The 16,170-nt window shown below is 38.4% G+C and overlaps 1 protein-coding gene across 4 annotated transcripts in view; it reads right to left on the bottom strand.

Annotated features, from left to right (window-relative positions):
- The window catches only part of LOC112145700 (AMP deaminase 2), a 42,184-nt gene that overhangs the window by 23,856 nt on the left and 2,158 nt on the right, over positions 1 to 16,170 (bottom strand). For 2 of the 4 annotated variants that reach the window (XM_024271081.1, XM_024271082.1), the window contains exon 1: positions 9,831 to 10,200. The exons of 1 other annotated variant lie outside the window; for it this stretch is intronic. In XM_024271081.1, coding sequence (XP_024126849.1) covers positions 9,831 to 10,185 — 355 coding nt within the window. In that variant the 5' untranslated portion in view covers positions 10,186 to 10,200. Of the gene's footprint in view, positions 1 to 9,830; positions 10,201 to 13,955; positions 14,688 to 16,170 lie in introns of those variants that run through there. One more of the 4 variants, XM_024271085.2, reaches the window with a different exon arrangement.

Raw genomic sequence — 16,170 nt, 5'->3', positions numbered from 1 at the left:
AGAAAAAATGGGAGCTTTATTTTGTTGAAGCAGAAACTTCCTTTTTTTTCGGGTTCTGGTTCACGAGGGAGCAGACGAGCGTCTTTAACTCTCCTAAACTCTTCGTCTTTTCAAAGCCGTTTACAAACTTTTACTGCAAAACTGGTAATTCTGCAGCAAGGAGAGTTGAACAGCACCAAAGAAAAATCTAGAAGCCGACTTGACGGAGCTTAAAGCAGCGTTAGCAGACATACAGGCTAAGCTAACTCCACTGCTTCTTATGGATGCTAAGATAGAAACACTCCTAGAACTCAAGGCTAAGCTATCAGCGCTAATCACATCACTGATATTGAAGATCCTTAATAACCTGAATCTATGATTGAAGGGTATAAATACTTGATATTAAGTCCTGCACCAGATGTTGATAATCCACAGAAAGAAAATGGTAAGGTTGATTTTAGCAAAGACCTGTGACCATACAGTGTGGTAGATTGTCCCAATAATGGATGAAAAACAACAGTGGGCTGAACTTTATCAAACTAAAATGTGAATGGATTTGACATTCATTATTGTTTACATGTTTGTTTGTACATATATTTAATTTACACTTGATCATCTTCAAGAAATGCACAGAATCTGGAAAACTTCACCTGCACCGTTCAGTACCAGGTATTTATCTCTGAGTCTCACTGGTGGAAGTTTTGGATAAAGATCTCCTGGATCCATTTTAGGTGAGTGAATTTGATCCAATCGGATCATTCAAAACGAACCAAAATCAATTAATATTTAGATTTGCAACTAAAAACTATTATATTAATGGAATCGTTAAATTTAATTGGTACACCCCTAGTCAGTGGTGTGAACTAACAACTCCATAAAAGTGAGGCTAAAACTTAGTAACATCCAAAATAGTCAAGAAGATACTTAGTTAAAATAATTCAGACAATTGGCATGATTAACGAAGGAACACCGAGCAGCAATCAGCCTAAAGAGCACATTTGTCCTTATTAGAAGGTTAAAATGTCACTAAGAATGAAGAAAGAAAACATACAGTTCGGTTAGAAAGTTGTGTGTCTTCTGTCAGCAGTCTCAATAAAAAGAATGTGGTCTGTCCAGATCAACAAACTCAACTACACAACGACAGAAACACTTCACACATATTTTAAACGTGTCGGATGTCAAACAACATTCAAGAGTTTCCTGCATATTTAGCCAATGACCTATTTTTGACATGTAGACCAAAATTTTTAGCTTAGAAATAAAACTCAGATTCTTCAGATGTTTGTGTGTCAGGAGAGCACAGAAGATGAGATAGAAACTTACAACTGCATTCCCAAAGATTTAACATAAATAATTGTATCAAGTGGAACAAAGTTTTTGACCAAGTAAGGTTTTTCTAAATGAAAATCTTTAAAGATAATCTGAGAAAGTATGGATGGGCCCTTGTTAGGCATGAACGGTACAGTACTAACAGGCTTCAGGAACTTTTCACTTTCTGTTTGGGCTTTTGTTAACCCCAAAAGGCTTTAATAGCAGTGTGTTTTCCAACAGATGGCACTTAGATCCAAAAATAAAATCAGAGGAGAATTCTGTAACCACAGGCACACCACAGGAGGCTAAAATTCAACGTAGCATGTTTATCCACCCCTTACAGTTAGGGACAGGATCGCATCAGGAATGAAAACATGAGAGGAAAAGTTCATAGCAGGAGTTTGGAGATAAATGCAAGGAAGCAGACGGAGACGGTTGAGAACAGTGATGCCCCCTCCACATGTGTCTTTTCTGGGTACTTGGTGCCGGTGTGGGTACCACACATTGACTGTAAAAATTATTGTCATTCTTGTATACAGTCTATGGTACCACATATGCTCAGGCTGCAAGATCGGCTCGGGGGCTTGCGGCTTGATGACGAGTAAGATTGCGATTGGTCCAGACCATTAGACCACTGTCACGTGACACGGGAAATGACACACTTCCGCCATAACAATGCACGGACTCTTCCCGAGTAAAGAACCGAGGAGGTCCGAACAAATACACAAAGAATCACAAAAGGGGTGCAATATTTGCAATCAACCGCAAAAACCTCGACAACAAAATAATTCAATCGAGGTGAATCATCACAGGATACTAATCGTTATTTTAGTAGAAAGAAATCAGGCTGGAAACGTGAAGTTTATGCTAAAATGGGTGCTCGGGAGTAGCATGATAGCTTGTTGTTGGTCGCACATAAAAAAAAAGAGAAAAAAGAAGTGGTTATGCGCTTGTAATTTTTTTCAAAATACATCCTGGCAGTGTTGAACTTCTTTTTAGTCACACAGACCGGAGGAAATCCCGCAGGAATATGCAGCTCACTTTCTGCTCGGTGACATAAACACTGAGGAGAGCAGCCATCAGTAAAGGAGCTGTCAATGCAAAATAAATAATAGAACGACCAGGTTTCAACACTTTATTTTTTTTTTAAATAAACTTTATTATAAACATATGTTTCAGTACAGAAAAACGGTGCAAAACATCTAAGTCGTTTGTCTAAGTTACTGTAGTGTCACGTCATCACTAGTCACAAGCCCCCGAGCAGATCTTGCAGGCCGAGCACATGTGGTACCTACACCCCCAGATTTGCGTGGCTGCTACCCACCATTGTGCAATATGTCTTGCATGTGTTGTCCACCAGTTTCCCTTGGGATTAATAAAGTATGGTGATTGATTGATCGATTGATGATGTTGGTAAAGGAATGCTGAAGTTGGAGATACCAAGAAAGAGGTCCGGAGAAGACCAAAGAGGAGATTCATGGATGAAAACAAGTACAAGCTTTAGGTAACTGAAGTGATAGCTCATCTTAGACCAGCGGTGTCCAAATCCAGGCCTCGAGGCCCAGTGCCCTACATGTTTTCCAATCAACCTGGCATTAAAGCTCCTTATTGGCCAAACACACCTGCAGCTGAAGAGGCAGGGTTTCTAGAAAACCAGCAGGAAGCTGGCCCTCGAGGACTGACTTTGGACACTCCTGTCTTACACGTAAAGGATCCCATTCTAAGAAAACCCAACAATGAAGCCAAAGGAACAGCAGATGCTGAGGAAAATGCTGATGTTTTTGCTGGATCTGGTCTGGACTCCTCTGAGAGGAGTTCCGGGCATGTCCCACTAGACAGAGGCTCTGACGAAGGCCCAGAACATGCTAGAGAGACTACGTCTCTCTGCTGGCCTCAGAACACCTCGGGTTCCCCCCAGAGGAGCTGCAGGAAGTGGCTGGGGAGAGGGAAGTCTGGGCATCTTTGCTTAGACTCCTGCGACCCGGTCCCATAAGAAATAAAATAGTGCACTGGTAAGATGTTTAAGATGGGCTGTTGCGAGAGAACAACTGTTGGAAATGTGGAAATAATTCTGGTACTTTTCTTCACATGTTTTGGGATTGTCCTTTTTCCTTTTTGGACTGAAGCGATCTCAAGCATGGTTGGACTATCTATTCCTCAATTACCACAACTATGTCTGTTGGGAGATGAATCTGTTCGGCCTTTTGGATTTCCAAAAGAATTGTTTGGGCTTGTAATAGCTGGATCATTAGTGGCTGCAAGACTCATTGTAGAGAACTGGAGCAGTCCCCACAAACCTCAGCTCATGGACTGGGTTAAACTCATGACAGAGACTGCTTCATTTCAGATTTGGATCGCCAAGACTAACAACACCCAGGAAAAGACAGAAGAATGTGGAGCCGTTTTATGACATTTATAACTACACAAAACTCTTCTTCCACTGCATCAGCTGAATTGTGGAAATTTTCTAGTTTTCTTTTCTCTAATTGTACTGATCTGATACTCTGATAATTTTTTTTTTTTTGCTGTTGTCAGGTTTATGGGGAAAAAAATAAAAAATCAATAAAAAACATTAATGAGAAAAAAAGTAAGAAAATGGAGGATGGATGATCTCCAAAAATCCTCATAAATTCTGAAAGATGCACTTGAATATGGGAGAAAAGAGAGTTCTGAGGAACAATCACATGACAAATCTGTCATCAGCTCGTTCACCACGTCAACATCAATACAAAAGAGAAACAATAACCCACCATGTGGTTTTTGAAGTCGGGCTAGAAACCTTCATCCCAGCACTACAGAACGCAGGTGAGAGAATGGATGATTTTCTCCTTCTTGCTTTCATTTTAAGAGAAAGTTTTAGAGAAAGTCTCCTGAGTTTGAAACAAAATTATCTACTTTAGAATGGAAAATTTAATCCACTAACAACATCATGACAACGGCCAACTGGGTCAACTCCAAGCACTGTAGGAGTATCACGCACAATGACACTACTCACAGACATAAAGACAAACATCGATGGAGTCAAAAACAAGCAGTAACACCTCTAGAGCTGCAGCAGAAATATTTACAGGATTGAAATCCAGCAGCAGGACTGATGGACCTACTACACGCCTTACTAAACAACATCCCATAATTAAAGAGCTTTAGCTCAGGCCAGAGATACACTTTGTGTGATAAATAGATGGGACCAGAGGCTGGGGCATCACTCGGCGAGGGGAACAGAAGTTTCACTGACCAACAGGACGGGACAGCAACAATCCTGTGAGATACATCGTTTATTCTGTCATTCTTTACAGACCCACTCTGATGAAAACTGTGTTTCTGACATGTTTTTGTGGCATTTTTCTCATGATGGAGGACATAGATAAAGAAAACTAAGCTTAACATCACATTTCTAAGAATTACTCTTTTATTCAAATCATTGTGAATCAGATAAAAAAAATTTAATTTCAAAAAGATTGAAAAAAGTGACGACCTATAATGGCGGGTCACCAATTCCCTGCTCTGCTCCATTCTGATCGTCCACTTCCAGACAAATAAATTCATGAACGTCTTTGTTTTCCTCGTCTGAGCTGGAATCTGATCAAAACTGTACGTCTGGATATCTCCAGTATAGCTCACCATTTTTGTTGCACTGGTAATGTTAGGTTGTGGTGTGAGGGGCTGTAAGCTAGCAGGAGAGAGTGTAAACAGAGGGATGATGGGAAGTAGGGACAGGCTTACTCAGCACCAACAGCTTGGAGGTACATTTCTAATAAAGATGTCCTAGAAAATCTGCGACAGACTGGCGACCTGTCCAGCGTGAAGCCCGCCTTCGCCCATCAGTAGCCGGGTTAGGCTCTGGCACCCCCTCGACCCCGAAAGGGAAGAAGCGGATTGGAAGATGAATGAATGAATGAATGTCCTAGAAAATGACACAATGTTAATTTATTATTTTGCTTAAAAACGCCATAGTTATAATTAAAAGACCACTGGGAATGACTTAGAAATAGATCAAAAGATGATCAGACTGGGTCTCTCAAAACTTTTCTTTTCCATTTTCTTTTTAAATGAGACAATAGGATTTCCTAAATTCTTCTTTTTTTTTTTTTTTATTCTGTCTTTATAGGTAAAGTGTATCTGAAGAACATTACAGACCTGGGACAACACACAGGATCGTAAGTGAACTAACTGCTCTTTGTATTTTATGACATGAATTCAACCAAACCCAAAACTTTGTAGTGAGCAAGCCATCAAGCAACAAGAGAACAATGAGCAACAATATAAAGACGTGTATATACATAGTCTTTAATAAAGCTGTTTATTATCATCCTCCCCACAGATGCTCCCTTTGTCACTGCTCTGAATATAGCAGCGGTAAACACTTTGTCATTTGGCACATTTAACACGGCATTCTCAGCAGCGCTTGTACATCAAAAGGTCAGAATTTTGTTGCCAACACTAAATGTAGGTCAAGGATTCAACTCTAAGCTGTAAGAGCTAATAGTTATTATAGGTTTGATGTTGTTGAGATATATAACTTCAGAATAGACCACATATGAATGACAGAAAAATCTATCCATGCATCCAAACAAAGCGTGTGACCTCCAACATCACACTGGATTACTATAAAGAACTGAGAGTAACCAAATGTTCCTAAAGAAAGCGTAAACTTTTGTATAACAAACAGATTTTTTTCGTAATTTGCCGACTGACTGAGGTCAGGAGACAATAAAAATCCAGTTATGGACCAAACGTCAGCTTACGGCGGCTCATCCCAGATCAAATGGGGAGGATTAAATGAAAGGAGATCTTTGTTTGGAGCCATTCTGGAAACAGAAACACACCAAAGCGGTCTACTTAACTGTACTCTAGCAATGAAATTCAACCCATCATAACCACCGAGTGTTGGAGGGGTTACTGATAACCCCACAGAGAGATGCTGGCAGAATGTCGAGCCTGTGTCTTTGTTTGTGCAGATGTTATGAGCCATTTCATCCCCTTCAGGTTGGTGTGACACCTTTCAAGGCCTTGGGTCCAGCTTTACAAAATCTCTTTTCCAGAATAGACAGCGTGGAAAACAACCGAGCTATTCCCAGAACAAGGAGGCTCTGGAATTTTCCAGCCAAACACACAGCAAGTTGGTCCTCGGCAATGCTGGGAGGCAGGTCAGGCACAGAGCAGAGATACTGATATCTACTTGCAGAGGCAGATTCCATGACTGAACATTTCCATGCCATAAACTCCCTCTAGTGGTCAGAGGAGTTAACGCGGTCCTCCAGTTTCCTAAACTTCACAGGTTTGAGTCACAGAGAGCAGAAACACATTCAAACATCATGGAGCTTTAAGAAGTTACCATTAATTGTATATGGAAGAAATAACATAAATTCAAATATTAAATAAGTTATAATACAAGCTAATATCAGGAAACAAAATATTATGGAATTGAAAAATCTAAATAAAAATATCACTGAACTATACAAACTCTAATAGGTTTTATGTTACTTTTTTTTTATTGACAAATTCAACAGCACATGTCACACAGAAAACCACAAAACAAAGGGTGCTGAACAATCATACGAGCAACACACAGTTAGTGCTGCCACAGACGATCATTTTAATAGTCGACTAATCACCGATTATTTTTTTAGATTAGTCGACTAATCGAGTCACTAACAAACTGTTTTGTCTTTTTTACTGATCCGAGAAATAATCGGAAACGTGACCCTAAAACCGTGACACGATCCGAACCGTGAGTGTTGTGATCCGTTACACCTCCTAGTGCATATTCATCCTTTTACTACCAAATATAAACATGACAACACTGATGTACAATCTCATTTAAAAAATCTATACATGTAATGCAATTACGTTCTGTAAAAACTGCAGCAAAAGATACATTTATCGAATAAACAACCACTGACAAACCTGAAATTTGAAAATTTAAACCTAATTAAAACAAATAAGACTACAAAGCCATTATTTATTTAAATAACTATAATTTTTCTGTACAGTCACAACAGAGGGATAAAATCCACATCAGGTTGTAGAGCTCCATTCTAACCGAAATGAGTCAAGAAATAAAGAAGAAATTTTAGAAAAGGTAAAGCTGAATGCTCAATTTTTTCCATGAAACGTATAAAATATGTACGCGATTTCTGCAGAATTAAAAGAAGTAAAAAACAAATGTCAAAGCTAATTATTTACGACTCCTTTAGCTTCCTCCACAGCTTCAGTCAATCCGGTTTTCCAGCCGTCATTTTTCAGGCAAACATGCAGTGAAGGGGTCAGACTGAAGTACCTTTGGTGGTGTCCCGCATATGCTGCTGAAGATGGACTGGAAGAGAACGGCGCTCAGTCAGGCGGCTAATTGAGAGGACTTAAATGACTGCATGGCTGGAGAAAGCTCTAAGTTATTTATTACTGCAGCAAGCGCAAGCTTCCTCAGCAAATGCCGGAAAGTAAATGTCAGAGAGAGTTACTGCTTAGGATGTACGGCTGCATTCCGTCAAACATTCCATTGTGCGAAAGTCTGTCAAGTTAACGGCTTTAAAATAAATCAACATTTACTTTCAGCTGTTTTCTTAAGCACTAAATATTTAACATACTGTAACTTTTCAACCATTAACACGATAATTCCAGTAGATTTTGAAGGAGAAAAGCGGCGTGAGCCGCTTTTCTCCTTCAAAATCTACTGGAATTATCGTGTTAACAATTAAAAAAAATTGCAGTAAATCAAAGAACATAAACACCAGAGCTCTGGTCTTAAAGAGTTCAAATTGACAAAGACACATGAGACTAGAAAAGTTGCATTACCTGTGATAATGCTCATGTGAATGCTTTTAGCTGAAATTTGTCAATGAAGATGCTGAAGCTTCTTGCTGAAAATGGTGACGCAATTTACTTTAATTGCTGAAGGGATTTTCTGAAAAATGCAAAAGCTATTTACAAAAATATTAAATTTGCTAAAAGACTTGAAATGTCATTAAAGAATTATGAAAGAGCGCTGAAGTTTACCTAAATTTCTGAAAAAAATTGCAGTAAAATTGCTTTATAATCCCTAATACATGGCAATTTGCAAAAATATTTAGTATGTTGCTTAAATATGATCTAAACTCCAAAATACCCCAAAAAAACCTCAGTAGATGCTAAATTAGCCAAAAAAGCTAGCTCGTTGCTTAAATATTAGATAAACTCCAAAATAGCCTAAAATTCCTCAGTAAACTAAAATCGGAAAAATTTTAGCCTGTTGCTAAAATAGAAGCAAAAGAAAACATCAGTAGACAATTAATTAGCCAAAAACTTTAGCATTTTGCTAAAATATTAGCTAAACTCAAAATTAGCATTAAAAACCCTCAGTAGATAATAAATTAGCCAAAAAAAAACTAGCTTGTTGCGTAAAATATTGGCTAAACTCCAAATTAGCATAAAAATCCTAAGTAGATGTCAAATTACCCCAAAAGCTAGCTTGTTGCTTGAATATTAGCTAAACTCTAAAATAGCCCGACATTCATCAGTAAAATAAATTAGCCTGTTGCTAAACTGAAGCTAAACTCTAAATTAGCCTATAAAAACCTCAATGGATAACAAATTAGCCAAAAATGTTAGCCTGTTGCTAAAATATCAGCTAAACTCCAAATTAGCACAAAAACCCTCAGTAGATTTCAAATTAGCCAAAAAGCTAGCTTAAATATTAGCCAAACTGTAAATTAGGCCAAAATTAAATCGGTAAACTAAATTAGTCAAAAATGTTAGCCTGTTGTCAAAACTGAAGCTAAACTCTAAATTAGCCTTTAAAAACCTCAATGGATAACAAATTAGCCAAAAACGTTAGCATGTTGCTAAAATATTAGCTAAACTCCAAATTAGCATAAAAAAACCTCAGTAGATCCAAAATTAGCCAAAAACTTGCTCGTTGCTGAAATATTAGCTAAACTCCAAAATAGCCTAAAATTTCTCAGTAAACTAAATTAGCCAAAAACGTTAGCCTGTTGCTAAAATAAAAGCTGAACTCTAAACTAGCTTACAGAACCCCAGTAAATAGCAAATTAGCTAAAAACATTAGCATGTCTCTAAAATGTAAGCTAAACTCCATTTTTTTAATAACTATACAAGATAAAAACATATCCCGTGAATATATATTTAAAGGCTTGTTGCTAATTTACTTAAAATGTTGAAATTTGAAGACGTTCTCATTCATTTCATATGGAGAATATTTTGTTCAATATTTAAAAAAGTATAAAGTTTATAAATACCAACAACATAAACAGTAATGTCCTGAACGAGCTGAACGTTTTGATATCAAGATTGCTGAAATCGCAGAAAGTGTGATTGAGTTCTTCGTGCCAAGAAATGTACAGAAAGGATCAGGAGAATCACTTTAGTGTGAATGCTGACTAAGCATTCACACTAAAGTGATTAGTGAAGCTGTCCCAACAAACTAACATTCTCCCGTCTAAACCCAGTCCTCATTTAGAACTGGTCTGTTTTCGGACTCTGGAGCTGCCTAACGTCTGCATGTTCCCGCTCCTTCCTCGGGACTCCCTGTCATCTTCACTCACCGGGGCTGGTGCTGCTCTGCAGGCTTGCTCTCTTGTAGAGCGCTGATGCAGGTTTAGGTTTTCCTTGAGCATCACCAGCAGAGGAAGAGGAGGATGAGGATGACATCTTAACATCGGTGCTCCTGTTTGCCCCGGACCAAAGTGTGCTGGAGCTGTGGAGGGACCAGCGGAGGGAGAGAGCAGCTCGGGAAGCAATGCTCCGGCTATGTCTCGGAATGGGGCAGTGGGGCGGCGGGACCCGCGCTGAGCTGGGGGAAGCTCCTCTGCAGAGTTGGCTCCTCCCACTCCCACCCAGCAGCTGGTCAGAAGGCAAACTGCACGACAACGCTCTTTGCAGGGCCTCGCTGAGGGCCATCCTCCGCGGTTGTCCTGGCAACCAGGGAAAGAGCTTCCTGTAGTTGATGCGGTGAGATGCAGCCATAAAAGGGGCATTGCTAACGTGTGCTGCTAGCATGACAGCCTGCTCCCACTGCACCCAGCCAAGGAGGGCAAAGGGCAAAAAGTTCTTCAGGTTCTCCGAAAGACACTCCAGATAATCGGAACTATCATCCAAACAGACGGAGAAGCAAAAAGAAAGAAAGAAAAACAAAAGAAATGGAGGGGTGGAGATAAGCTCAGCCCCCGGCTCACTGGTGAACCTCCTCTGCTGGAATCTTCTGAGGGGGACAGCCTGGACACACACAGCCAGAGCTGCCTGACATGAAGTCTTATAAATAGTGACAGCCAATGCCCAGGAAGGCAGAGCAACACATGACAGCTTAAGCAACTCTTTCACACGGCTGCTGCTGCTGCTGTGGAGCAGCACTACTTTCACTGTTTACACTTTTAAAAGTGCAGTTATCACCTAAAAACAAAACACCAACAATAGACACCTTTCTTTTAATCATTTTCATAAAGTCTTGATTTTTAGACACACACAATCTGTCTTTAACGCCTTTTAAACACAAGATTACAGAATTTAGGTTGATTTTTATTTCATATATGCTTCAGAATGTGTATATTATAAAAAGTAAAACCTTTAAGGATTTAAATTGACAAAAATGAATTAAAAAAACTAAAAACTACTGAGGAATTCTGATGATAGTTGGTGATTTTTGGGAAGTTTTCACCCTAAAGTTTCTCCTCGGGGTGTTTAAGGGGGTTTGGGAAGAACAAACATCTCCACCTGGTGGCGTAAACTAATAATATCTCGAAAAGTCCCACTCCAATCATCTTATCCATTTTCAAAGCATTTCCAGTGGTCTTTTTATTTAATTTTTTCATCCTTTTATTATTATTGATTATTAACCATCTGGGTATTCTTTGGATTTTTGGTATTGATTGATGTGGATGATTTTTTTCCTGATAATAATCGTCTGACTATATTTAGATTTTTGGTACAGATTAATTTTAAAAACTTGTCGGTGGATGTTGGAAATGTAATTACATCACTGATCTTAAGGATCCTTAATAACCTGAATCTATGATTGAAGGGTTTAAATATTTGATAATAAGTCCTGAACTGGATGTTGATAATTCATGTAAAGATAACGGTATGGTCGAACCTGGGTGGAATTATATAAGTTCGCTTCCTCCCACTCCCTTTCAAGCGATCAACTTTTGATTATGTAAGATGTTATTTTACTTATTATTACCTGATTGCTTGAAATAAACCATTTCATTCATTCATCCTTTATTTTCTAGGAGATTGTGTCTGCAGAGCAGCAGGAGTTCATCAGAACTTCGCCTGTGAGTTGTTGGTGGAACCAGAGTATTTTCAACATCACAATTACAACTTTTTCATATTGGATATTTTCATCTGCTTTTATTTGAATAAATAAATACTTAGAAAGGTTGTTTAGAGGTTAACTTTCATATTTATACTTATATATAAATATATCCTCCATATCTAAAAAATTGCCACTAAAACATGTTATACATCAGCGTCTGTCTTTACAGGGGCCGTTCCATGAAAATTCCACTTTCTGAGGTGTGTTATAATGTTCATTCTTATTGTTATGTCCTGCTGCTGCTGTGTTGCACCTTTTCAACATTCCCTGCCATTCTGCTCATCTGGGAGGTGGGGCAAATGATCTTAATTAGCACCTGCCAGGTATTTAAGGCAGAGGAGGCCTCACCAAGGCAGGCGGGGAGCAGAGGAGGAGGCTGAGTAGCAGTTGGGGGTTTGATTTTAGTGATGCTGGTTTGTTTCATTCTTTTACCCTCATTATCTTCAACAGTCTTAGACTGTTGGTTTTGTTATTTTAGTTTAGGATTGGAACCTTGGTAGTCTTGTTTGTTTTCTTCAGGTGGTTTTGGTTAGGCAGCCATTAGCAGGAGCTGCTGACTCAGATGGTCGACATGGTCGGGTCAGCAATCCCTCTGACTTGTTTTATGTTTGGCCAAGGTTCCAATTCCCTTTGTTTTGCCTTTTAGTTTGAACCAGCACAGACCTAGACCCCTAGACCTGAGCCAGGTTTACCCATAAGGGATGTAACACTATAAAGAACCCCAAAGTGATATTTTGATCCATTCATGCATTTCTGAGTAATCCTCTAAAAACCTGATCTCTCAACAGCAGCCCCTCCCATACCCACAAAAACGAGCAGGTCCTCACATGCTGACATCACAAGTTGAGAGCCGCCCCTTTCAGGAAGAGTCTGCTCCGCCCCCTGGCTAACACAAACACTTTCTACACGAAGCTAGCAGTGATCACCGCTAGCTTCGGGAGCCCCCAACCCTCCCACCCCCGGCTTGTGCACATGCAGACGCCAGCTGTCTAGCAATTTAGCGATGGCCAAGAAATACTCATTTGACTTAGAGTTCAAACTTCGTGCAGTGGCATACACCAAAGACATTCTGGTGAGGAATCTACACGACATGTTGGGATGGATCCTGAAACTATCTAAGAATGGCGCAAGTAGATGGTTGATATTGGGAAGACGGCAGGAGAAAGGGAACAGACTATTTCCTTGGGGAAAATGTAAGCAACGAATCACAAGAACTGGTTTGAACATGGATTATTGAGCAGGAAAGTTATCCAGATTAGAGGGAAAGGATTTTGAATATGGAGATCGATGATGCTTCAAAGAGAAAAGAAACGTTCACAACCAGTGCTAATCACAGCAATCATCATTTCAATAAATCCTGAAATCTTCATCTGGTGTTGGCTGCATTTTTTTTTACCAAAATCTACCACAAAATTAACCGATTAGCCTTCACCATTCTGTCTGTGCCAAATTTTGGGGATAAACACCTGGCCAACACAGTATGCGCATCGCTATTTTTAGTTTTTACATTTTATTGTTTTCTTTTCCATGGATGATGGCTGGCGGGGCCAGCTCTAGGTTGACGTCATAAAATGGGCGGCACCCTTAAGGACCGAAAGGCGGAGCCTCAGAGATGGAAGCGTTTCACTACCGGGTATAAAAGAGTTTTCCAAAATAACTCCTATTTCATAATTAATTTGTTTTTGTAGTGTTAAAAAAGATTATATATATATATATATATATATATATATATAGATATATAGATATCGTTTATGGTAAAAGACTCAAGAAAACCATTGAATTAAGGAACAACTTAGTCTGCTCCTTCTTTTTTTGCTAAAGTAACATGTATTATTTTCATTTTTGCAGGAGACGGCATTATGACCACCTGTTCTCTGGTATCCTGAACTCCATAAGAACATATGCAACATTATTCACAGCAACACTAAGGACAGTTAAAGAAAATATCTTAGTTTATGCTGTCCTCATGTTCAACCGAGTTTAGGAACGCAATCATTTCTGTCCAGATCTTCTTCTAAGTATTTTTTGCCAGATTAAAGTTATTTCAGTGATTATTGTGGATTTTTCTTTCATTGTCAGATGAGTACTAACAATTCTGTTAAAAAAAAATCTGTGTCCAAACTCAATAATTTCTTTAAGATTGTCAAAACCTTGATAACAAACTTAACCTTTACATAATGTTAATTATTTTTTCAGAGAGCAGTTTTCCAACCAAAACCTTGAAAAATGTCTCAAAAGAAAGTGAAAAATACATTTTTGTAGCACTACAGCTTCAGAGTCACCATCTGTCAGAGCTCCAGCAGCTAAAACAATAAACCTCTTTTTGTTCAAAAAGAGGAAATCTGGAATATCTCACCTATTCCTGAAAAACGGGGTAAACCAGGTTTCAGCAGGAAACAGAAGGCAGTCGTAGAATTTAACAGCTCCACTCTGGCTCTTTTTGCTTGTGCTCTGCCTGGGAAAGCGTTCTGTGTGCACGCCCTTTCAGCTAAAAACGGGACCACTGTGCAGGCTAAAGTTTTTTTTTTTTTTTTTACTCCTTTTCCCCTTCAGAGCAAAGCTGGTGCAATTCAGCACTTTGTTTGCAGAGGCCAACACAAGGGAAAAACTCAACTGTTTTTTTTTTTTTTTTCAGTAACAAGGCTCTTTTTATATTACACAACTAATTATTTTGATACCAGTAGATAGTAACAAAACACAGCCCTTGTTTGTGCTTTAATGAGAATAAAATTTAGTCATTTTTTATTTTGAAAATTTGGCTTTAAAAAGCTTCACTGATTATTCAAAATAGAATGGGATGTTTTGTGTGAAAAAAGCTGAACTCATCCCTCTCCAGAGCGGTCTGCCAAACCTGAAGGATTCTGACTGAAAAGCACTTTTTCATCCTTTTCAGAGTCCGAGGGGAACCGGAACCGATCCCCACTGCTTTCAAAGGAACATTCTGGCCTCAGGGTGTCAACGGGCCCCACAGAGATACAAGCCTGTCCACTTTAACCTCTAAATTATGCTTGAATATTAGTATCACAATGGAACCTTCAAACAAATGTGCTTTTCTTTCCTAATAATCCCATATTCCCACAGACTTTTTACAAATGTGGACTTGACTAAATCGGTACCGGGACGTGGACCGCACCGGTATCCTAACCGTAGCCTTAACCCAGTACCGGACGCAGAGAAACCAAAGAAGATACTGAATGTGTTTAATTGTGTAAAATATATACATTAAAAAATGTCCTTTCATTTAATGGGGCTGAAAAATTGCTTAAGTTACATAAAATCTTAAAAACCATGAAGTGCACAAATATCAAAAGCATAAACAGTAATGTAATGTCGTTAACCAGCTGAAAGTTTTGATACCAAATCCTTCTGCTATCCTTGGGGTCCAGATGACTCCAGCCACATATTGATGTGTGATTCCTTCCATGACAAATGTCGACAGGATTTTATGTCTCAAAAATCAATGATAAAAAAAAGTTCAGCGCACTGTCTTGTGGGGTCCAGATGACCCCACTTTTAATGTAAACAAGCCAAGGAGAGTTGAAGGGTTACATTTCTTAATTAGCTAAAAGTGTGATTGAGTTTTTACAAATTAAAAATGTACAGAAGAATAAATTAAGAATAACTAGAAAGGTTGCATTACCTGCGATAATGCAAGTGTGAATGCTTTGGGCTGAAAATAGTTGCTGAAGTTTTTTCCTAATGGTGACACAATTTACTCTAATTGCTGAAAGGATTTGCTGAAAATGCAAAAGCTATTTGCAAAATATTAAATTTGCAAAAAAGACTGAACAGTTAAAGAACAATTAGTGCTGAAGTTGACCTCAATTGTTTTTATAAAAATTGCTTAAAAAATCCTTAATACATTTTTACAAAAAATTTTGTAAAAATATTTAGTGTGTCGCTTAAATATGAGCTGAACTCCAAATTAGCTCAAAAAATCTTAGTAGATGCCAAATTAGCCCGATAAGCTAACTTGTTGCTTAAATACTAGCTAAACTTAAAAATAGCCTAAAATTCCTCAGTAAACTAAATTAGTCAAAGACCTTAGCATGTTGCTAAAATTAAAGCTAAACTCTAAATAAACCTAAAAAAACATCCGTAGATAATAAATTAGCCAAAAACGCTAGCATGTTGCTAAAATTAAAGCTAAACTTGAAATTAGCCTAAAAAATCTCAGTAAAAAATTAGCAAAAAACGTTAGCATGTTGCTAAAATACTAGCTAAATTCAAAATAGTATAGAATTCCTCAGAAAACTAAACTAGTTATTATTATTAGTTTAATTGTAATATTCAATTAGTCAAAAACGTTAGCCTAAAACAAAAGTTAAACTTTAAATTAGCCTAAAAAAACTCAGCAAATAATAAATTAGCCAAAAATAGTTAGCATGTTGCTAAAATATTAGCTAAACTCTAAATTAGCCTTCAGAAAAACTCAGGACATAACAAATTAGCCAAAAACCTTAGCGTGTTGCTAAACTATAAGGCAGGGGTCTCAAGCTCAAATCAGCCGGGGGCCGCTGGAGACAGAATCTATGTGAGGCCGGGCCGCATCAGGATTTTCACAAGAAAAT

The sequence above is a fragment of the Oryzias melastigma genome, linkage group LG5 (assembly GCF_002922805.2).
Source record: "Oryzias melastigma strain HK-1 linkage group LG5, ASM292280v2, whole genome shotgun sequence".
Lineage (NCBI taxonomy): Eukaryota > Metazoa > Chordata > Actinopteri > Beloniformes > Adrianichthyidae > Oryzias > Oryzias melastigma.
The sequence above is the reverse complement of the archived record's forward strand: the minus strand, read 5'-3'. Positions and strand labels throughout refer to the sequence as shown.